The 25,075-nt window shown below is 37.7% G+C and overlaps 1 protein-coding gene across 1 annotated transcript in view; it reads right to left on the bottom strand.

Annotated features, from left to right (window-relative positions):
* The window catches only part of CHMP2B (charged multivesicular body protein 2B), a 28,441-nt gene extending 16,442 nt beyond the window's left edge, over nucleotides 1–11,999 (bottom strand). The window contains exon 1 of the mRNA XM_054482892.2: nucleotides 11,457–11,999. Coding sequence (XP_054338867.1) covers nucleotides 11,457–11,490 — 34 coding nt within the window. The 5' untranslated portion in view covers nucleotides 11,491–11,999. The remainder of the gene's footprint in view (nucleotides 1–11,456) is intronic.
* Nucleotides 12,000–25,075: the final 13,076 nt, after the last annotated feature.

Genomic DNA, 25,075 nt, shown 5'->3' on the forward strand with positions numbered 1-25,075 from the left:
GTCCCAAAGAAAATACTACTACTTCACATGTATTAGAAAGGATAATTTTTTATGAAAGGAAAATAACAAGTATTAATGAAGATGTGAAAATTGGAACCCTTGCATATTGCTCGTAGGAATGTAAAATGGTTTGGTTACTATGCTTAACAGTTTGGTGATTCCTCAAAAAGTGAAACATCAAATTACTGTATGACCTAGTAATTCTACTATTAGATCGAAAGAAGTGAAATAAGTATTCAAACAAATACTTCTACATGAATGTTCACAGCATTACTAACATTAGCCAAAAGGTGGAAATAATCCAAATGATCACAAAGAGGTGCACAGATAAACAAATTGTGGTATATAAATACAATGGAGTATTATGTAGCTATCAAAAGAAATGAAGTACTGATACCTACTACAACATGTGCGAACCTCAAAAACATATGGTAAGAGAAGATGCCAGATAGAAAAGGTCACAATTTATAATTAAATTTATATGAAATATCAGAGGTAAATCCATACAGACAGAACAAATTGGTATATGGCAGGGGTTGGGGAGAAGAGACAATGGCTAAGTCACTGCTTAATGGTTACAGGATTTTATTCTGAGGTGATGAAAATGTTTTAGAACTAGATACAGGTGGTGGTAACACACCATTGTGAACTGCTTAATGGGTACAGGATTTTATTTTGAGGTGATGAAAATATTTTAGAACTCGATACAGGTAGTGGTAACATACCATTGTGAATGAATGTACTAAATGCCACTGAACTGTTCACTTTAAAATGGTTAATGTTATATGAATTTAACTTCAATTAAAACAACAAAGCCAAAAATCATTATCTTTTTTAGGATAATTATAGTTATTCTATAGTTATAATAGTTACAGTTAATAGTTAATATAGTCATATTACTGATAAAACTAATCAACCACAATTACTTTCCGAATAAAAGCTAAAATAAGATGTCAAAGCTCCTATATCCTACCTACGAGACATCTATTGTATCTCCTTTGCTTATTCTGTTTCTCAGTTTTATACTGGTGGGCATCTAATACTTAGGATTTACTAATGAAGTATTCTACCTGTTGTTTAAATACAGGAATATGAAACCATAGCACATCTCTAACAGAGATAAAGAAAGAGGGGGCTTTCTCTCCTGTTACCTACTTTCTTCTTCTAAAATGAGTGAGACTTGATGGGAAACATACATTTCATTTAAAAGAGAGGGCATGGATGATCCACAGATATTTGCGAAATGTTGAAACTGAAAAAAAAATTTAACACGTTTCTTTGCTTCAATGCTTCTGGGAATGTTTAATACATGGGTATGCACTGTCAATCCTTAAATGGAGAATATATCATAGATTACTGACCAAATGTATTAAGAACTGTTTTTAAGAAATACCTATTAATATTTCCTAGATACTAGTGTCCCCTAGAGCATGGATTGGAACATGCTGTATTAGTTTGCCAGGGCTGCCACAACGAAATATCGCAAAGTAAATGGCTTAAACAATGGAAACGTATTTTCTCACAGTTCTGATGGCTGAAAGGAGTCTAGGTGCCAGCAGGTTTAATTTTTCCTGAGGCCTGTCTCCTTGGCTTGCAGATGGCCAACTTCTTGCTGTGTTCTCAGATAGCCTTTTCCTTGTGGATCTTTCTCTTCTTCTAAGGATAGCAATCATTGAATCAGGGCCCCATCTGGCTTTATTTAACCTCGGTTACATACTTAAGGGCCCTATCCCCAAATAGAGTCACATGAGTGGTCAGATCTTTGTCAAATGAATTGTGGGAGGCAGGGGGGACAATTCAGCCCATAATACACATCTTTCCTCAGACATCTATAGACTGACCCCAAATAACAAAAATGCTCTCATTTCCCTGTCTTTCAAAGGAATCATGAACCTCTTCATCCGCAACACTCAAACACACCCGATCTTCTTTTGGACTTAATTCCCTACTTTGTCAAAGCCAATGGACTGATATAAAAAACATTTACCATTTACCCCACTGTTTCCATAGAAAATGTGCTCTAAATTTTAAACTCAAAGAATAAATGAACTTCTGGAGTACAACCCCTTTCTGTACTAAGGACTAAGGACTCCCTAAACTCAACTAGTATAAGATGAATTCTCAGTATCAGATAGTGATGTTTTGTTTTGTTTTGAGACGGAGTTTCACTCTTGTCACCCAGACTGGAGTACAACGGCGCGATCTTGGTTCGCCTCCCAGGTTCAAGCGATTCTCCTGCCTCAGCTTCCCAAGTAGCTGAGAGTACAGGCATGCGCCACCATGCCCGGCTAATTTTTGTATTTTTAGTAGAGATGGGGTTTCACCATGTTGGCCAGGCTGATCTCGAACTTCTGACCTCAGGTGATCCACCCGCCTCAGCCTCCCAAAGTGCTGGGATTACAGGTGTGAGCCACCACGCCCAGTGGTGATGATGGTCTTACACAAGCTACAACAGTACTGCTCAGAAAGACAAGCCACTATACTCAGAAGTTAAATTGTGGCCAGAGAATTGACACAGGTGCACAGCAACTGCTGAAAGTTAAGATCTAAAATTCTACCTACATACATTTTTTTTCATTATGAGGGTGATATAATTAAAAATATAAATGTGGTCTTCGTCCTGGGTGCCTGGCACAGAGGGCCTAAAACCCTTGGAATTTCCTGAATGACAGGAATGTATTTTATTATTCACAACAAGCTTCTTTGTACCATATCTGAGTATATGGGGTAGGTGTGGGAGGGCAGCTGATAGCCTCGGAATGAGATTGGTCATCAGAAAGACCAAACACTTGACTAAAGCGTGGGAACTTTTAACCCCACCCCCACATGTCAGGAAAGGTGGGTACTTGAGATTAGGTTATAAAAAAACCTTAACTAAGAGATTCAGAGAACCTCTCAATTGGTGAACACACTGATATGCTAGGAAGATGGCATACCCAGAGAGGGCATGGGAGCTCTGTCCTCCACCCTTGACCCTTGACCTATGTATGGATCACTTCCATTTGGCTATTACTAATTGTACACTTTAAAATAAACCAGTAACAGTAAATAAAGCACTCTGATGAGTTCTAAGAGTTGTCCTAGTGAATTATCAAAGTTGAAGATGAAGTTGTAGGAAAACCTGGTCAGTCAGAAGTACTGGTGGCAACCTAGGTCTTTCAAGTGGCATCTGAAGTAGGGCAGTCTCGTGGGACTGTCTTTCACCTATAGGGTCTGCCCTAACTCTAGATAATTATTGTCAGAAGTGAACTGAATTGCTGAACACCCAATAGGTGTCTGAGAATCAGAGTCAAGGCTAGATATAGCCATCTTTACTGAAAAACAATTGTTATTACATGAGAATTCAACAAAACATGTAATTTAATTAAAATAGTTTGATTTCACTTTTCTCAATTTAACGTAACTATATGTATCATAACAGTCACTGTATATCATAAAAGGAAAAATAAAGAAAATTAACTACTGCATATTCCACAGCCTCACAGTTGTTAATAGGCCTATTAATATTTAAACAGTTCTAAGCTATAAACTCAGAGCGGCTAATGTTACATACTAAAACATAATCACAACACTTTAAAACATATTATGGTAAGTAGGAAAAGACAGTAAAACATATTTTCATACGAGACAATAGAAATATACTATAAAACTAACAAATTACTCTTCTCTTTTTAAAACAATCTCTATATTAAATCCACATTTAATAATTTGGTCTTCTAGATAATTCAGAAGGAATAATATGAGAACGGTCTGAGGCAATTTTAATGTTTTTACAGCCAAATTTATTATCCACTAGATTTATTTCTTAGTAGGTATGATTCCATCCCAAGATTACAATCTCTTTAAGAGACGGGAATACACATATTTATTTATTTGCTTGTTTGTAGTCCCACCTTTCTTCATGCAAATAGCATCCCAATATATCACACTTGCTAGCGATCTATGGGAGTACAAACATATACATTGAAATGTGAAAGGACTCCTCTTACAGGCATATTTAACACGTCTTTAAAATGTAAAACAAAATCAGTTGTCAAAAAAGATAATTTAACAACAGTAAAATCTGAAATATGATAAGTAGCTTTCTGCAATGGAAATGTGGAACATTGAAATAATTGCCTATTTTCCTTATAACTTTCTACTTTCCCCATTTTTCAATGTGAGGCAAGATCATGACAGAAACATGTACAGGGTACTGTTGCCACCTAAGAGAGATGGAGTGCTTGACTCCTGTCTATCCTCTGCTTCTTTCTTCAGGCAGATAAAGGTGTACACTGAATTCTTCATTCTCTAGGACTTCATCTACCTTGTGGTTTGTTGCGAAAACATCATAATGGGTGGTAATAGAAAACTACACACTGTAAAAATGCCAAAGGTACCTGGATATGATATGGTATATTCTCTCTCTTACCATTCAGTGAGATAAAAAGGGTCTGGAAGCTTGATTCATCCACCACCCTCTCTTCGCCCATGCCCAGCACAACACTTAGAAAAGGCCACCCAGGCCGGCTCCACTCTGGGCATTAAAAGCCTATCTCAAGTCTTGCAGGTTCTTCTTACTGAAAGAAATACACATGTCTACAGTAGAGTGATAAGATCATAGACTTAAATCTTGGACTTAAGAGACACAGGGTGTTTCTGCCTTTTTTGGTTCTGAGTCAATATGGTTTATCTGCTTACAAAAAATAAAAAGTCAAAAAATAAAAAATAAAAACAAAACAAAAAAGGTCTCCCATGTGGTCCAGTCTAGCTCACCAGAATTCTCCACTCGGGGTTTGAGGCCAAGCCCCAGCTTGAATCATGCCTGTCCTACCTACCATTAGTTCAGATATAATTTGTACATTTGAGGATAAAAGCACAAAGTAATTATCAAGTATAAATATGGACATTCATTAATTTGTGAGTAATACTATTTAAAGTGCCTTTCTTTTGGGGGAAGGTGGGGAGCTATCTCAAGTTTGCAAGGCAGTTCAGGATGAATGCCTCAAGAATGCTGGGACAGTATGCAAATCACCACCGGTCAGCAGGATTCAAGCTGATTTACTAGACAAGTAGCCACTATACTGTATGCTGTGTTTTTCATTATAAGGTCATAACAGACTTTTTAATCTAATAAGCCAAACTTCCTACTATTAAATGTATTTCTTTTGAGAAAATACATTTTTATCTATTGATTTTATTGCCTATCAGTTATTCTAAACCTAATCATCATATCAATTGAGATAGAAACAAAATGTTCCCACATCCTACTTTATAATCTCCATTCACTGGTTTTAAGGTATCAAGATCTCCAGGGAAGAGGTAGCTTCTACTTTAGACTTTACCTGCAAGCTCTGTAACAGCTAGTGTCAGTGGGAATAGTGAGCACTGTGACAGTGGTAACAGCACTGGACAAACCCTGATTGTGCTATGGATATAAGAAAAGCCCAGAGTGAGCATCAATTCAGCTAACTAGGCATGATGGAGCTTGCCAATGAACAGTAAAGTGAAAAGAAGTCCTGGCTACGTAAGGATGTTTCAACTGGACTTGATGAAGAGAAAAAAACTGCAAAAATATGACAAACTCAAAAGCTAAGGCATTAAAAAGAAATATTAAAGGTCACTATCCAGAAAGTTCTGGTTCTAGGAACAAGATTTACTCAAATGCAGAAGGCAAATGACAGTGAGAGTGGGTACAAAGTAATGAGAATTTGATATGCAAACCAAATTTGCTTCTCAGGTTTTCGGAATGGTATATCTGACACTCAGGGACAAATATTATCAGCTTAACTAATCAGTTCTCATACATGGTAAAAAGAAAACAAAAGGCAACTATAGAAAACAAAAAGAACAAAGGGGGATCATGCCAACAGCTTTATTCTACCTACACATCGTCAAGAGAACCAACCAACTTAAGAACCAGGTTTAAACTGAAAAACAGCAGGACTTGGAAGAGGCAAAATACTGAAGAGAAATTGGGGAGTCAAGCCAAGCCCTACAGTAGCATATGCGGTAGCAAAAATAATTTTTTTCTCCTACTAGTAACTCTCAAAAGTCACTCAAGCCCTGAGGAATTCATGTGAACCAATTTATAAACATAAAAATGCCAGTGGTTTTCAAGAGCTAAAAGAAGGTTTTGAGATGGGCACATGTCAGTAGACTTTTGAGTCTCGTTTGGTCCTCAACGGCAAAGGCTTTAGTAACATCATCAATAAAACTGCAGTTCAGAAAACTGTCAAAGCACATTTTTCATCTTAGATAAATGAGAGAATGAGAGGCAATGTGTCCTGGAAGAAAAGCCTCACAGGCCAATGGACCCGAAGATAGGAAACGGTAGCTAGAAAGGAAATGTCTGTCTTTGGTGTCATGCTGGGGATGCAGAAATACAGAGGGAACACATTTTTCCTACAGAAATATCTGTTCTAAAAGTAGGGAGAATGTTTTTCTAAGAAAATGCTCAGAAGAGTATACTGTGTTCCTCAATCCCATGTTCAATTATTTTTCTTTGGTATGTCAAGAATGTAGGAGTTAAGTAGAAAGTAAAATTTGAGTTTTTTAAATATCCAGAATAAGGAGCACTAAAGGGACACACAGCATCCTGGGAAAGATCTGAATTCTGCAGGTACCACCATGAGAATGGTGTATTTTATTCTGGAATACAGAAAAAATGTTTCTGAAGGGTATTCCGTTTTATTTCCTTTTAACATCAGAAATGTGGCTTCACAACTAATATATTGACAGGGGATTTATCCCAACTTAGTCAAAACCTCACAGTTTCTGAACTCTAGACAACTAGCATATACAAATATCATCCCAATGAGGCAAAAGCCAAGAAGCTTTGTTCCTCTTCTCTCTGTAGTGTTCTTCAAATTACCTCTAACTTGCACTAAAGTTCACAGTGGGTGGCAAAGTGTGGATCCAGACTCTTCTAAGCCCTGGATGTTGGAACACTACTTTGGTTAGTAAATGATATTATTTAGATATTTAATCTCTAAATTAGAAACTCTTGCAGATATATTTTCATTTCGGCTGAAGACTCTGAAGCCCCTTACAAATATGGAATGTAGAAGAGACTCAGAATAAGCATTATCCAACTTTGAAAGTGCAGGAGGGTCTACTATGGTTCTAGTGAATCCAAGTCAGAAAGAAATGCCACAAAAGGGGAACACAAGGAGTGAGGTACTTCATAGAGACTTTGAGAAGAAATAAACCTAGGATAGTTCAGCTTAGCTAGAGGAAGAGAAAAAGGGAATTCTAGGCATAAGGGCATCAAAAGCAAAAATATGTCAGGGTGAGAAAGAGCATGGGAGATAACAATGAATAGAAGAACAGTGCTGCTGGATGCTAAAATGTCCAGAGACATGGCTAGAAAGAAAGGGAAGGGCCAGTTCAAGGAGAGCCATACACGCATTATTAAAACACTCACAGTGGATCCTGTTGATGCCAGAGATTTCATAAAGGGGTTTACACTGAGGAGTAACATAGTCAGATTTGGGTTCAAGTTTCAATCACATACCCAACTATGTGGATGAAGGATTTAAGGGCTATGAAGCTACAGGAAAGAAAAGCAAAAAGATGATATCATAAAGTGCAAGGTAAGTAGGATCTGAATAGAGCAAAGAGTTGCAGACACAGAGAGGAAGATCCTATGTGTCCAATATTTAAGAAGTGAAAGAAGCACGACTTGGTAATTAGTTGATGGTAGAAGGCAACATCAAGCACTGTCAACACTGGAAGAGGATACCTCAAAGGATATGATGACGAGTTCTGTTTGGGATCTTGAGTTTGAGGTACTGTGAGACACCTAGGTACAGATATTCGCAAATTGTTGGACATCTGGCCTGAAACTCAAAAATACATCTAGAGACACAAATTTGGGATCCATAAGTACTTAAGTTATAATTAAAATAGGAGGAAATAAGATCATGCAGGGAGAGAACGCAGTTAGAACAGTGGTAGCGTAGGAAGGAACCAAGAAGAACACTAACATATAACGGGTAGGTTTAAGAAAAAGAAAAAAAAATAAAATAAATATGGAAAGGAGAAAGAAAGGAGTGGTCAGAGGAATTTGAGGAAAATTAAGAGAGTGCTATGTCTTGGAAGTTAAGAGAGGGAATTTCAGAGAATAAATTAATTATCAGGATCAAATGCAAAACACAGGCCCAAGAGATGATCACTAATAATGGCCATTAGATTTGACAATCTAGAAGTTACCGATGATCTAAGCAACATCTCATTACATGCCACGCAAGGCAAACTGCTGTAAGGTGGGGGAGGCAGTCTGTTAAGTAAAGAAGTGGAGATAAGACATCACTACTCCTTCGAAAGGTTTAGATGAAAAGCAAAAAGAAACTGGCCATACTTTCGAAGAAATGCTGTGTCCAGGGAGAGTCAGGAGTGGGTTATTTCCAGTTCCACCACCATTAGAAAGTAAAGTTCTACCACTAATTCCGAAAGAAAAGTCTGGTTCCAGAAAGAATGTAAACGTTGCATGGTATCTACCAAAAGTTGAGAATTCCATGTGCTTGATAAGAGCAAAATTAAACTGTGTCATGTATCAATCTCTAATAAGAAAAAACTAATAATAACCCTCAAAGGGATGAGGTCCTAGTTCTGACACTTAATAGCTGTATGATCTTGAACACATGACTTAGTCCTTTGCTTTTCTCATTTTATAAGGATGTTATATGAGTACTTATAGGTTTTATGAGAAATAAGATACTGCACGCACAATGCTTGGCACAGTGTTGGCTTAGTCAAATTTGTCTTTACTGAGGTTAACAGACAAAAATTATATAGTGTTTAAAGAACTTCACTTTTAAGCACGTTTAGTTGTGCATTTGTGACAAGTCCTAGTGGGATCCTGATTTACAGGTTCATAATTAGCTTCCCTAAATAGGTCACTATTAATCTACAAAGGGGGAAAATAAACACTGTAGGTAAACATAATACACTATATATATGCATATCCTTACACAGGTAAAAGAAAAACCAAGTAGTACTCAATCGTAATTTCAAATTCCAAAGAATCCTTCCCTTCTCTTGAGGTATACCTCTCAGTAATTTCTTTAGCAAAGTATACACTGCAGATACTTGTTCATCTTTGTGTCAAAAATGAATTAAACATAACTCTGAATAGTAATAAGTGCTGTAATGTTGTCTTCCTTTTAAATTTACATGTGCAGTAGTCTTTAATGATACAGTATATAACTCTTCCAGCCAATCCAAACAGAAAAAAAGATTCAATTATTCCCCAGATCTATAGGCAGGTACATATTTCCCTTACATATCAGAATTTCATTACTGCTGGAACAGATTTAAAAATCAGCATACAATAAAAGAGCTCATGATCAATCCAACGATCTGAGAGAAATAAAAATACATTAAATTTCATATTCATAATATACAGCCTCATTACCAAGAAGAATGCTGTCACCTTTTAGACAAAACAAAAAAACCTTCCTTTCAATAAAACAGGGAATAAAAAAAGTAAAGCTCTATATCAAAATAACGAAAATACAGATCTATTTATTAAGATGTCAGTAAATGATTGGAACTGACACAATAATGTAAGAAAACATCAAGTATGCATCTTGGTAGTTTATAGTAAATGTACCTGCTGGCCAGATTTACACTTGGAAATTGCACATATGTTTAATTTAGTGGCATAGTTTCTAGCAAGAGTCCCTAAGACTTTGTTTTACAAATAAATCTATTCAGCAAAAACATTATTTCTTGGAAGAATTAACTGCAAATGAGTATACAGTTAAACACTCATTGCACATCCCCATTGTCTTTTTTTTCTCTCCTCTACACTTCAAGTACAATAGTCACTAGATTTCCAAAAGCACCAGGAAGCACAGAACTGAGATTTACGTCTTTGAAAATATTTGACAGGTATTAGGCGATTAAAACTAGTATGTTTGGCTTTTATTGTTAAAAAATTTAACTCTAATTGTAACATCACAGGAAGGGAGATGAAACCATTTTTCCTCCATTTAGTAAATTCTCACTACATAAAACTACACAACACAAAAACCTGTAACTATATAAAACTCAAGCAAAAAGAAAATAAATCGTTGCCCCACCGCCACTCCCTGGAGCACTGTAAAATAAGTGAAGCTCACAACAGTGGCAGCTAAAACACTGAAAAAATAAAGTGCCATATTAAAGATTAAGCAGCATTCTCATGAAAAGCACACATAAAATCCATTTCACATCATTGTACCACCTTATATACCAAGTTGGTAGTTATTCCAGGTATTGCAAATGGTACTTAATAAAAAGTCAATAAATCAAAAAAATGTTCAGTCACCCAGAGTAAGGAAAAATGTATTATGTCATCTGATAAATTAGAGGTAAAGTAGATTATGTGTTGAAATGAAGAGTACAGCAGCAGGGCAGAGATGACTTCTTTGTTATCCTCCCCAAAATAATTTTGCTGGCATTGGAATAGTCAACACAAAGGAATGAAGGAGTTACTTCCAGGTCTGGACTGAGCACCCTATTTGTACCAATCACTGTCTAGCTACCACTGCTCCTTTTGTGGCAGAATTAGACCCTTACAAAGAAGTGATTCTTTGGTTGAACCAGCAACAACCTAGACTAAACATATAATGGGGAACACAATTTTTAAATAACTTGAATGAATTTAATTCCTGGTAGCAGTCAATGAAAACATCAAGTGTTATATAAATACATTATAGGCATCGCATATGAGCACCATAAAACTTGTACATTCCTTTACATTCACTTTTTTCCCCTCTTAAGATGATATTAAGCTAAATGCGGGAAACAACGTAAGTATCTTTACATGTTAAACTTCTATGAAGACAATATATACCCCATTTCTTACTTTAGTTGGCAAAAAATAATCATAAGGGAGAAAAATCCATTATGAAAACTAAATCTGGGCACTTCCCTTGGGTTTATTTTTCTACTGGGGTTAATCAAAAAAGCATTTGTTTCACATCTCTTTACTGATGGGGTGTTCTTAAGCAACTGACCCAGACCCAACTTCATTTCCTAACTGGAGCCTGTTATCCCCTCCCCTCCCCATTCCGAGACTGCCAGTTTCCTGTATGGATGCCTACAAGTAGTACAGCGCCCAACTGAAGAGCAACAGTCGAAGCAGAGGAAACCAACAAGAAATCCATCAGATTTCCAAGTCTATTGACACTCAAGGGCCAGCAGCACCCCGCTAGCCTCCTCGAAACGCTCAGGATCCTGCTGAGGAAAACCCGAGGGTGGGGGAATTGTGAGGATAGGGAAGCAACCAGACTGCCTAGGTGAGCCTAAGGTGAGGTGAGTCAGAAGCAAGAGAGAGGCAGAGGAGTGGTGCAGCGAGGGCGGTCACCTGTGGGACCACTTGATCCAGCCCCGCCTCCAGGGACAGCAGGCAGAATCGCGGCCAGCAGGCCTCGAAAGACGCCGGGAAAACGCAGAGCTGGGCCCCTTCAGCCCGGCCTGGAACTCACCATCCACGGTTTTCTTCTTGAAGAGGGACGCCATGGTTAAAGACCGCGCCCGGGCGGCCCGGCTCGGCCCGGTCCGGCCCAACGCTGGCAAAGGACTGGAGGAAAAGGACAGGACCTTGGCGGGTTCGGGGTGGCGGAGCGGAGAGAGAGCAGGAGGAGGTCGGGGTCGCCAGGCAGGACCCGCGGAAGGCGTGTATCCGCAGCTCCCACAGTCGCGTCACCCGGAGCTCAGGTGACCGGGAACTAAGACACTTTTTGGAGAAGTCACTTCTAGGCGGCGCTTGCGCGTTGTGTGTCGCGCCTGCGCACTACGGACTTTGAAGCCGCGGCCGCCTTCCTCACGTCCGCGGCTGCCAGCTCCTCCTGCGCGCGGACTTGGCCGCGGGGCGAGTCTGGGGCTGGCGGGGATAGGAGAGCGTGGGGCCACGGCTTCTGTGCGCGGGTTCGGTGATGATTGAGAACAGTGATCAGCCTTGCTTAGCGCTTCACCCGTTGCCCCGGGGAAAGCTGGATGAGGGATCTCCGGGCTCCTAGACTAAGTGTGGGTTGTCCCGGAACCTCCCGTACCCACTCCGAGTTGATTTATTACCGTCCCATTGCTGTTAGTATTTTTGTTGTTGTTGTTTGTTTGTTTTTACTCGAGTAATCCAGGAACTGGCGGAAACGTTGAGTTCCGTACCCGGTGATTGTTGGCCCCTGGAGTTCACGGTCCTTTCGGCACTGACTGGCTCGGCGACCTCCCCCCCACCCGCGCAGACCCCTGCAGGACCCTAGCCGCTCACCTGCCGCCCCCGGCCCCAGACTCCGACGCCCCAGCGTGGGTCTCCGGGGATCCAGTGTCTAGAGTTGGGGGGTCTCGGGGACGAAGGGAAGTTTCTTAATGCTACACTTTTTGTTTAAGGTTCTTGCCTGGAAACATTAAAACACACACACACACACACACACACACACAAATTTGTAGGCTGGTCTAAATGTCTCCAGCTCTATTTCTTGATTTCTTGTAAATCATGAATCATAAAGTGTCATGGCTATACGGTGATCCTATTAGAATTCCTCACAGCCCTTTATTTGGGCTTTATGTGAAAAACTGCATATCATGTTAAAGAAAAAATGTAATGAATTATTTAAAGAATCCTTGCATGTATAAAATGGAAAATACAATCTGTGCGTGCGTACCTGTATACAGTCTCTACTCTTTAAAGCAGCACTGCCTTCCACAGGATAAAAATAATGGTAGCTTTTTTTTTCATAAATATGATCTCTGATATGGAAGAAATCCAGAAGTGGCTACTGATATTGACACTATAACAATAATGTCAATATCATTAGCCACTTCTGGATTTATGAATCATGTCTCAAGGATTATTGAGTATTTATGATAATCAGGCCAGCCTTTCCCATTTTTTCCCCTCTTGAGATATCCAAGCCCTCATAGCCACTGATAGTCCTGCTGCTGCTGCTAAAAGTTAGCTGAGAGTCTGTTCAAGAAAACTTTCTTAAGAATGACGTAGTAATATGCAAGATATAATTGTTTTGCTTCTCCTCAAGTTATTCTCGATATGGGAAGATGAAGTAAGGAAACATTAGGAAGACATGTAAGTGAGAAGATTTAGTCTCTGCACTCAAGACCCGGCCTTTTCTGGAGTGAGCTGTGTGGCAGTTTGCCCTGGCTGTCTGTTGTAATGAATGGCGTAGAGCTGTGCTTGAACGCATGAGAGGCAATAGGCTGTTATGTGTGTAGTAATCGTACTCCTCCCTGCTGCAGTCACCCTTGTTTTATTACTCCTATACAATCCCCCCCACTGACCCAATTGTAACAGTTGGGAAAATGCCAAAATACTTAGCAGCAACCATATGGAAGACCCTCCAAAAGTGCACAGCAGGAGCTAAAGACAGGGCTTGTTCATTGCAATAAAGACAAAATAGAAATATTTACTATTTAAACTCAGTACTCTAATAGCTTGTTCTCCCATAGTTTGAAGAAGGCTGATATTCAGCTGATTGCACCAGTCTAGCTGGAGTCCATTCTGATTAGTTGGTGGCCACATTTCACCTGTACACATTTTGTATTATTATATCGCTCCTTATCTAAAGGGCACGATACTCTTAAATATATGTTGTTTTCTGGAGTATTTCATAACATAGTTTCCTCCTCTGAAGCTGAAATATTTGCCATTTTTTCATCTTTGGGTACCTCGGGTTATAATTTGAATGGGTGCATTCTTCTCCTTGTTCAGCTTTTGAAGAAAGACAGCATCACATTGGAGAGTGCTGATTCTGGACACAGACTGCCCAGGTCTGTAACCAATTCTGTGACTTTTAAGTTTTAAGACCTAGGCCAGTTCACTGAAGCTCTCCGTGTTTCTTTCATCACATATGTGGTAGAGATAACATTAGCCCACCTTTCGTATATTAGGTTGGTACGAAAGTAATTGGCAAAAACTACAGTTACTTTTGCACCAACCTAATAGCTGTTGCAAGGATTAAATGAGTTAATACATTAAACATTCAAAGTAGTGCTTGACACGTAATGTCTTAGCCCCTCTGTGCAGCTACAACAAAATACCACAGACTGGGTAATTTATAAACAGTAGAAATTTCTGTCTCACATTTGTGGAGGCTGGGGAGTTCAAGATCAAGGAACCCAGAGGTTTTGTTTCTGGTGAGAGCTGCTTTCTGCTTCCATGATGGTACCTTGCTGTTGCATCCTCAAGAAGAAAGAGATGCTGTATCCTCACATGGCAAGAAGGACAGAAGGGTAAAAGGGTGGTAGGGAGCTCCCTCACACCTGTTTTATAAAGGAGCTAATGTCATTCATAAGGGCTCCACCCTCGTGACTTAATCACATCCTAAAGTTCTCACCTCTAAAAACTATCACATTAGTGATTAAGTTTCAACATATCAATTTTTGGGGGGTACATTCACACCATAGCACATAATAATCATTTTTGTATTGTCTGTATTGTTGTTCCCAGCTCTCTTACCTTTTTATGCTTTCTCAAGTAATCTCTTCATGTTGAAATTCTCTCCTCTGTAGTAGAGAAAACACAAATTGAAGATTTAGGTTTTCTGCTGCTGATCTTGGTTAACTTCACCATATCAGCCACCACCTCCCCAAATTAGCCCATTTCTTTCTCCTTAATAAAAAAGTGGTTTTATTCTCAGCAAACTAACACAGGAACAGAAAATCAAACACTGCATATTCTCACTCGTAAGTGGGAGTTGAGTAGTGAGAACACATGGACACAGGGAGGGGAACATCACATGCCAGCGCCTGTCAGGGGGTGGGGGGAAAGGGGAGGGATAGCATTAGGACAAATACCTAATGCATGTGGGGCTTAAAACCTAGATGACGGGTTGATGGGTGCAGCAAACCACCATGACACATGTATACCTATGTAACAAACGTGCACGTTCTGTACATGTATCCCAGAACTTAAAGTAAAATAAACAAATAAATAATAAGATAATAGTTTTCTTGTTCTTAAATCTATTATTTGTATAGGAATTGACTTGTTATAGAAATATGTGTCTAACATTGGTACTGGAAGGATTCAGTGCAGATTTGTTTCTGTTTGTCTTTTCTCCTCAGCTTCAATTTTAAACTCCTTGGATTCAGAGAGAATGTCTTGTCAGGCCCTTCAATAATTTTCCTACTAGAATATAAATATATTTAATAGAAACTTAATATGCAATCATATTTTCATATTATCCATGTTTCAATGTTTTAACGCCAAATGACATATGTATACATTTGGTACATTTTTGTTGATTTGACACATTTAACTTCAAGTCTCTTTGTGTATGAAAAGCAGCTAACATTATCTCCATGAACAGTAGAGATCTAGAGAACCTAAATCAAAGTCAATAAATAATTCTGTATGTATGTAAGGATTTAGCATAAACATCAACTCATTTGTTTCATGTTTCACATAGATTCAAATTTGAGCATACTTGAAGCTGTTTTGCTATTTCACTAACTACATTGTATTCTGCTTTATATTTAATCATGCTGCAGTGACTATCATGATGCTACATGATTATCATAAACAAAATTAAGAATAAAACATTAACCTATATAACATTGAGAATTTTTTTAGAGATATGTAGACGCTTAGGACAGAGAGAATCATCATTTTTCAAGTCTAAAAATATCTCATTTCTTATAAGTGACTTCATCTATTCAGGTTGTTAGAGCAAAATACCTTAGAGTGGGTAATTTATGAACAGATTTATTGTTCACAGTTCTGGAGGATGGGAAGTCCAAAATAAAGGTTCCAGCTGGTCCCACGTCTGGTGAGGGACTGTTTTTCATAGACATCACCTTCTGTGTGTCCTCACATGGCTAGAGGATGAATAAGGGTATTAGTTCATTTTAATGCTGCTAATAAAGACACAACTGAGACTGGGTAATTTATAAAGAAAAGAGAACTCACAGTTCCACATGGCTGGGGAGGCCTAACAATCACGACCAAAAGCAAGGAGGAGCAAAGTCACGTCTTACCTGGTGGCAAGAGCACGTGTGCAGGAGAAATTCCCTTTATAAAACCGTCAGATCTTGTGAGACTTATTCACTATCATGAGAACAGCAGGGGAAAGACCCACCCCTATTATTCAGTTACCTCCTACCAGCTCCCTCTCACAACGTGGGAATTATGGGAACTACAATTCAAGATGAGATTTGGGTGGGGACACAGCCAAACCGTATCAATAAGCTTCCTCATACCTCTTTTGTAAGGGCAGTAATTCTATTAATAAGAGTGGAGCCTTCATTATCTAAACATCTCCAAAAGCTCCACCTTTTAATACTAGCACAATATGAATTATGTTTCAACATTTAAATTTTGGGGGGACACAAACATTCAGCCCATAATAAGAGCTAAGCAATCAATACGGAAATAAAATGGCTTCCCCAAGTTATATAGTTAGTAAGGTGTTCAGCCAGAATATGTGAAGACAGACTCTTTGAGTGTTCAGATCCTATAACCAGCAACGTAAGCTGTTTGTCAGTTTTCTTGAGATGGTATCCGGGTAGGTTGTATTTGCTCGGACAGTGATGTCTAAGACTGTTACTTTCCACACTTACTCACGGAGGAAGGTCTGGTTTCAGGAGAGGGTTAACTAGAAGGAAATTCTGTTATATCTTCCTTTCCTGTCTTCATTCCCTTCTCTCAACTTATCCAAATTCAGAGCAAGTAGGCAGCACTTATTCTAGCTGACTAAATGACAACAATCAACAAATTAAACACATGTATAATTTTTGTATATTTCATACCAAATAACGCATGGAACATTATTTTCATGTTTCAGTATGTAAGCCTTAAAATTTGGAATTTTTTCATAATTTTTACGTTTATACTTTAATAGCTCTAGGAACTCAGCACATTTCCCTCTTTGTCAAATCTTGCTTTTAAAACTATGTGCCATAAAGAATGGGTGAGACTATTCAGAGACTTAGTCAATGGAAAGCTAAATGAGTACCGTAAATGTGTATGGCTGCACATCATTGGTTTTATAGTCTAAAAGACTTCATGTGTTATTTGGAATATGTAACAACATGATCCTTCTTGAAAAATAAACTAAACTTTGCCCTGAATTCCTCACACTGTTAATAGGAGTTGCACATGACTAAATCAAAACAGAATTTGTGCCCCCTGGCACAACACAGCATATGTATATATTTGCTCTTCAATTCAATAAGGACTCTAGAGTGCAGAGCTACTCCCATACAAAATAGAAACAAACGTAAGTATGGGAGTAATGGATTTGGTTCGTCAATAAAATAAAATAAAACTGTAATAGCTATCCCACTTTATGTTTTAAATGAAAAGAAATTAAGAGAGGTGCTGGCTGGATGTTTATTACTAAGTATGAATAATTTACTAAAACAATGGCATTGCGTTTTCTATACAAATAAGGTGGCCTTTTTATAATCACCATTTCCAGCTACATTTACGTGGTCTTCTATGCATTTTTTAATTTAGTCATCTAACAAATCCTTATAGAGCACCTACTAGATGAAATGTGTAGTGCTAGAGAGATTCCTCACTCTGAGGAATATATGAATGAGCTATACATGAATCTGTTCCAAAGAAGTTAAAAGTCCAAAGAAATTAAAAAGTCTACATCAAGAATTAAATTACAAGACACCATAGATAGCTATACAACTTGGAGTCACTAACAAAATTATATAAATGATTGAATTTCTGAGTGCAAATTTTGTTTAGAAATATTGTCAATAATTGGGCTATAGTTAATGTATTATATTTTAAAATATATCCCCATTAAAAAAAATCTTCACTTAAATTTGTTTCTCCTATATACAAGAAGTAGTTCAGAAGCTCAAACATGCCTAAGATCAGATGAAAAACTGAAACAATTTTAAAAATAATTTTTATTTTTATATCTGGAAATATAAGACTATCTAAAATGTATAACCATGAATTTATTGATAGACACAATAGTAATGATGAGTAATATCTGAATGTATATAATGTTCAGACTCTGGAAGAATATTGTATCATATTTTCAAAAGTTTAATATGAAAATTGTTTATCCTTACTTGAAGTTTCTAATTTATTTGTGAGAATTACAATTTTGGCTACTAACCACAGTTTTAAAAGAATGCAGTAAAAAGTTAGAACTTGAATATTACTTTTATATTATAAAATGTTTAGGAAATTATTCATAAACAAAGACCTACGCATTCAGTGTGTTGGAATTTTGTCAATAATATGTATTTATACCTGTGGTGGGATGGCTCTTTACCTGAGACTAACTTTTAAGAGTTCCTTGTGATAATGCAATGAATAATCATATTTAGTGATTACCTATTCTATACATTGCATAAAGAGTTATAAAGAAGTATTAAGACAGGGTCTTTACCAAAATAAGGAGAATCTATTTTGGGTGGTGACTGATATAGTTTGGCTGTGTCCTCACCCAAATCTCATCTTGAATTGTAGCTCCCATAATTCCCATGTGTTGTGGGAGGGAGCTGGTGGGAGCTAATTGAATCATGGGGGTGAGTCTTTCCAGTGCTGTTCTCCTGATAGTGAATAAGTCTCATGAGATCTGATGGTTTTAAAAAGGGGAGTTTCCCTGCACAAGTTCTCTGTCTTTGCCTGAAGCCATTCATGTAAGATGTGACTTGCTCCTCCTTGCCTTCCACCATGATTGTGAGGCCTCCCCAGCCATGTGGAACTGTAAGTCCATTAAACCTCTTTTTCTTCCCAGTCTCAGGTATATCTTCATCAGCAGCATGAAAACAGACTAATACAGTGACAACTAATCACACAGGCAAAGTACCTTGTATTAAGAGGATTAACTTTGTGCTTCAGAATAACAAGTTGAATTATCATGTCAAAACAGACTTCATGGATTACAACAGTTATTATGTCAACATCTGCTTCATTTAGAGGTGTGGAGAGTCTTAAGAACAATTTTGACTTTAGGTGGGACAGGATATTGATTTATAAGAGAGATTGTTCAGACATTGTTTCTCCCAACTCTCTTGGATGTTGTCCCTCAGTTGGGGACAGAAGGATGCTGTATTAGTTTCCTATTGCTGCTCTACCAGATTTTTACAAATTTAGTGGCTTAAAAATCACAAATGTATCACTTTATGGTTATGAAAGCCAGAAGTATGAAATGGGTCTCATTGAGATAAAGTCAATGTTTCATCAGGGCTGCACTCCTTTTGGAAGTTCTGGGGAGAATCTGTTTCCTGCCTTTTCTAGCAACCAGAAGCTGATGGCATTCTTTAGCTACTTGCCCCTTTCTCATCTTCAACATCAGCAGACTATCATCTTCAGATCTCTTTCTGACTCTGACTCTCTTGCCCTTCCTTCTTCCACATTTAAGGACTCTTGGATTACATTGGATCCACTTAAATATTATCTGATACTTTCCTTATTTTAAAGTCAGCAGATTAGCAACCTTGACTCCATCAGTAATCTTAATTCCCCCTTGCCATGTAGCATGATATATTTACAGGTTCCAGGGATTAGAATGTGGACATATTTGAGGGACAACATTCTGCCAACATAGATAAGACTAAGTTTTTAAATAAAGTATATATTCATTGGCCCTACGTGATATTCTTTGGGCTATTCCAGTTGCAGATTTCTTTCTCAATGGTACCTAACATCTTCCATATGTTTATGAAGGTTACTGTTGACATTATTAACACGAATATGCTGTTCTGTGCTACCATTGTCTATTATGGTTAGACATGTTCAAAATATTGACCTAATTGGCTTTCATTTGGCAGAAGGACTCCTGATGTTTTCTCAGATCAACCCTAGAAGATTTCTAGGAAAGATGAATTGTACAAATCCTGACATGACATTTTTCGTTGGAACAGACTTGGTTTAATGCTTTATTCCAAGACCTGCTTTATGGGTACATAAAGCCACTTTAGTATTTAATAGAAGTTTTATTTATTTATTAATATTATCATTTTGGGGTTGTTAGAGATGGTATCTCCTCTTGTGTGCAGCAATCATAATTCACTGCAACCTCCAACTCCCAGGCTTAAGCAATCCTCCCTCCTCAGTCTCCCAAGTAGCTGGTACTACAGGTGTACACCACTAAGCTCAGCTAAATTTGTTTTTTGATTTTTTGTTTGTTTGTTTGTTTGATTTTTAAGAGACAGGGTCTCACTATGTTGCCCAGGCTGTTCTCAGACTCCTGGCCTCAAGCAGTCCCCTCACTGCAGCCTTCCAAAGTGTTGAGATTACAGGCATGACCCACCGCATCCAGCCTAAAAATTTTGCTTAATTGACATTTAATTTGGGGCTAAAGCTGCATTCATGGTATTAACCATCAGCACATTTTAAATGTTTCAGTAACTGACTGCCTTTTTCTTTTATCCTCCACATGTCTGGCACCTAAGGATCCAATACATTTTTTTTTGTTTTGTTTTGTTTTGTTTTTGAGGCGGAGTGTTCCTCTGTTGCCCAGGCTGGAGTGCAGTGGTGCGATCTTGGCTAACCACAACCTCTGCCTCCTGTGATTAAGTGATTCTCCTGCCTCAGCCTCCCTAGTAGCTGAGACTACAGGCACGCACCACCATACCTGGCTAATTTTTTTTTTTAATTTTTAATAGAGATGGGGTTTCACCACGTTGGCCGGGATGGACTCAATCTCCTGACCTCAGGTGATCTGCCCACCTTGGCCTCCCAAAGTGCTGGGATTACAGGGGTGAGCCACTGCACCCAGCCACATATTTGTTATATTAAGTAAAAAAAAAAATTCAATCTACATTAAGTTTATGATTAAAATACATTTGGGCTGAGCACAGTGGCTCACGCCTGTAATCCCAACACTTTGGGAGGTCGAGGCAGGCAGATCACGTGAGGTCAGGAGTTGGAGACCAGCCTGGCCAACGTGGTGAAACCCCGTCTCTACTAAAAAGACAAAAATTATGCCCGCATAGTGGAGCACGCCTGTAGTCCCCCACCTACTCAGGAGTCTGAAGCAGGAGAATTGCCTGAACCCAGGAAGTGGAGGTTTCATTGAGCCGAGACCATGTCATTGCACTCCAGCCTGTGTGATAGACTCTGTCTCAAAAAAAATAAAAAATATAGATGTAACTAAGACACTCAATAATTTAGTTGAAATAACCATACAAATAACTTTAAAAATACATCTTAAAAATGCATATTTGAGAAATGCCATTCAATTTTTATTGTAAAAAGACAAACTAGGCAGAACTAGATCAACATTTTCAATAATTATATATTGTCATTCATTTATTCATTTGTTCATTTATGTATGCTAAAATTTTAGAGATTAAAGGGACCTTAGAGGTCATCTATTATAAGGACTTCATTTTACAAATAGGTGTATCAGGACACATAACAGAGGATTGCCACACCTCACAGAATTGCACACCTGTTTTTCAGCAGAAGGTCTACAAGTAGGAACCCGTAAGATCCAGCTTTCAACCCAATGCTTGTCCTGTACTGTAGATCTGTCTTAATAAAGCAGGAGAAAATAAAGAAGAGGAGAGAAGATCTAGAAGGCAAGCTCTCAGCAATCTGTACAAATTGTTGATACATTCAGACATTTTGGCATATGAAGAAATGACAGGATGTTTCTAACACCTTCAGTGCCCAGGGTATAATTTACATAGTGTACTGAGGCTGATTGTATAAACATCAAAGGCCAGCCTCTTGGGAAAACTTCTCATTCTGTTAGATACATTTGGGCTAAGAACTTTATTTTTTTCCCTAGTAGATGCTTTCTCTCATTCAGTGTGGAGATTTAGAAACACACTCATTAGCATTCATATAAAAATAGTATGATTTTAATGTAAACAGAAAATCATTTTAGGACTGAAGCAAAATTGGGCTAAGATGAGATCAGTCTCTGATAAAACATAAGCAGAAATGGGATTGGGATCACCAAGATTACGTTTAAAGTAAAGAAGGCAATTCCCATGGGCAAGTCATGATGTGAACATGTCGTCAGACAATTTCTAAGCCATGAAAAATAGTTTTTAGTTCTCACAGTTCTCTCAAACCCAGTCTGAAGTTATCCTGGTTAGCGTGAAGGGGTAGGGATTGGGAGAAAGTACTAGCATTTCTGTGGGATACATTCTTCATTGCAGAAGCAGAAAAGCCTAAAAATAAAAAGACATTTCAACTCAATTAAAATTGTAGAGACATTCAGTATCTTTGAGGATATAATTTTAAATTGAAAAATAAATCAGAACAGGTTTTATGTAAAAGAATGCCTAATGACTAGGAAGACTTTTCCAAAACAGAATCAGAAATATTGGTCAGATAAGAAGATATGTGAATACAAACATATATGGTTAATCTTAGTCATATTAGTAATATCTGACATTACAAGGGAGGGCAGGTTCTTTTTTCTATATTTTGCACATAACCCATTATGTAGAAGAGCAGATCTAAGCCCAAGGTTGTGTTGTCAAGGGAGGCTGGGGACTCTCTCCTTGGGGGTCATAAATACAGTTTTCCATCTGCCTGAAACTGTTTAGGTGAAACATGCCTGAAGTCAGGGGCTGGATCAGATGATCTCTGGGGGTCTCTTCCAGCCTTTTGAGTCTTTGAGAGGAATTCCTAATCAGCATGTTAATGAGTACTTTAAATTTGTATTCTGATTTTCTTGAAGATAATTACCAGAAATACTAAATAGAGAACAGCATTTCTACATGCCCGTTTAAAAGAAGAAAAATAAGAAAGGAAAAGAAATGGTTTCTGCTTACAAATAAAAAAAGATGTGACCCACTTGATATTACAAAAGGCAATCACCTGGAAGGTAGTATGGTTCAGTGGTCTTGGAAATGTCTGAGAAAGTCCAGGGCTACTGGATCTGTTCCCTGGTCTTATGATGTCTTGCTGTGTGACCCAGGGCAAGTCACTTGACCTTAGTTTCCTCATCTGAAAACACAAGAGTCTGGGAGTTGTGCTTGATTACCTGACTAATATCAAGGTACAGGAATTGAATGAAGAATGGAATTTCATTTTGGGTTTCATCACTGCTGCAGAGATGACAGATGGGAATCATATGAATTAGGTTAGCCCCTACGCTTCATTAACTGACAGAAAGTCAGAACAACACGGATGGCACACTAAACTTTGAAAATCCGTTAAGAAATCTTAATTTTAAAGGATAAATGTTGCAAAGATTTATTTTGCCTGCATTATAGTAAATTAATTGATATATTATCCTATGTATTCAGTTAACTGAGTTACTACAAAATTGGCCCTAGAAGAAAAGGAATTGGTAAAATACATACTCAGGCCAATACCTTTTCTTCCTGTACTTAGGTTTTTGGAAAAATACCTTTTTATTAATATTGATATATAGCTGTTCTATAAAAAGGAACAAAAGTATATCAGTCCAAATTATTTTTCTTCCTCTGTCCTTTCTTTCTCAGTAGTCAAATATGTTTAATTTGAATTTTCATGTTTCTTGGCATAAGATGTGATTTACTCTGAATGATTAAACTGACAGGTTTCCAAACCTGGCATGTAGGGTTAAGCGTTTAACCTGAAAATGGAAACATTTTCTAACAATATTTAATTACCAAAATTTTCATATGATTTAACTTTATGCACATTTCAGAACCTAAGAGGAACAACAAAGGAGAAAAACACTTCCTGCCCCTCGAGAGTGTTTCAGAATCTGTTATGTGAGTGGTCAGCTAATACTGGATGCTCACTATAAGCTTATGCAGTATTTATTATTGAATTATACCTTGATTAAAAGATTGAGGACTGTCCTTTACGGCATATGCTATTTTCAACACGTTATTTCCACCAGAAATCACTGCTTGCTCTCAATAAACCTGCCCCAAACAAGAAATCAGACAAGAAAGGAATTAAACTTAAGCATAATACAGAAGATAATACTTTCTAATATCAACCAAGAATTGTGTTTCTGATATACTCTTTGAGGGAGGCAAAAAACAAATTTTAAAATAAACTAAGACGATAAAAAATGAACTGGCATTACATTTGTGACAAATCTTGATAGAATCTTTGGTAACCTGATCTGATAAGATAATTGATAACATTGTCTTTATTTTAATACACTATAGTGTACTGAAGTGAAAGACCAAACCCATTCTGGAAATGTAGTTGGCATTTTTATTTGAAATTGAAATTATATGCAGCCTTTTGTTCATGAACATTAAAGACAGGGCAGGGATATCACAGAAACTACTGCTCTACGTAAGGTTTGGGGAATCATAAATTCTGGTTTCAACTCTGCTATTAAGCTTTTAGATGGCATTATACCTTAGTCTCACCATCTGTACAGTATGAATAATCATATTTTGTTAACTCACAGCTGTGTTGTAAAGAATAGAAAATAAAAAGTAACTGAACATACAAGCATTCTCTGGGCCAAGACAGTAAGGAAAACAAATGGTTAAGAGATATAAAAAAATGGATCGAACTTTATAATGAAACTCTATGAAGCATTTAACCTGAAGAGAGAAACATTTTCTAACAATATTTAATTACCAAAATTTTCATATGATTTAACTTTATGCGCATTCCAAAACCTATGAGGAACAACAAAGGAGAAAAACACATCCTTCCCCTGTGGAGTGTTACATGAGGGACCAGGTAGTGCTCGATTATCTCTGTAAGTTTATGCAGTATTTATTATTGAGTTATACCTTTAATTAAAAGATTGAGCACTGTATTGCATATCTGAAGAGGAGAGGCTAGGGCAACTGTAAGCACTTTGAGGAACTCCTCTTTTTCTCTAATACTGATATTTATTAGCAGGATCCAGATAAAATGCCCAGCAAACCTTTGTGTCACTTCCTTGTAAATGTCTAATTCCAAGATTAGCAAATCTGTATTCTTAATTTGGGTCAAATGTCTACCCCTGTGATTCAGGTGCACTCAGAATACAAAGCACTGAGTACAGATGTAGCCACTGAGTAATGGGCTATATCCAGTTATGAAAGAAATTATTGGGAATCAAGAAATCACCTCTGTTTGTGATTTCTAAAAGCATGTTACTAAGTGTCCTTTTGCATATAGGAGAAAGATAACATGCTCACTTTCTTGTCTTTATGCTTGAGAGAATATTGCTTACCTGATAAATGCCTTTTTGTCTTAACCCCTTTA

This window comes from Pongo pygmaeus, chromosome 2 (genome assembly GCF_028885625.2).
Source record: "Pongo pygmaeus isolate AG05252 chromosome 2, NHGRI_mPonPyg2-v2.0_pri, whole genome shotgun sequence".
NCBI classification, from domain to species: domain Eukaryota; kingdom Metazoa; phylum Chordata; class Mammalia; order Primates; family Hominidae; genus Pongo; species Pongo pygmaeus.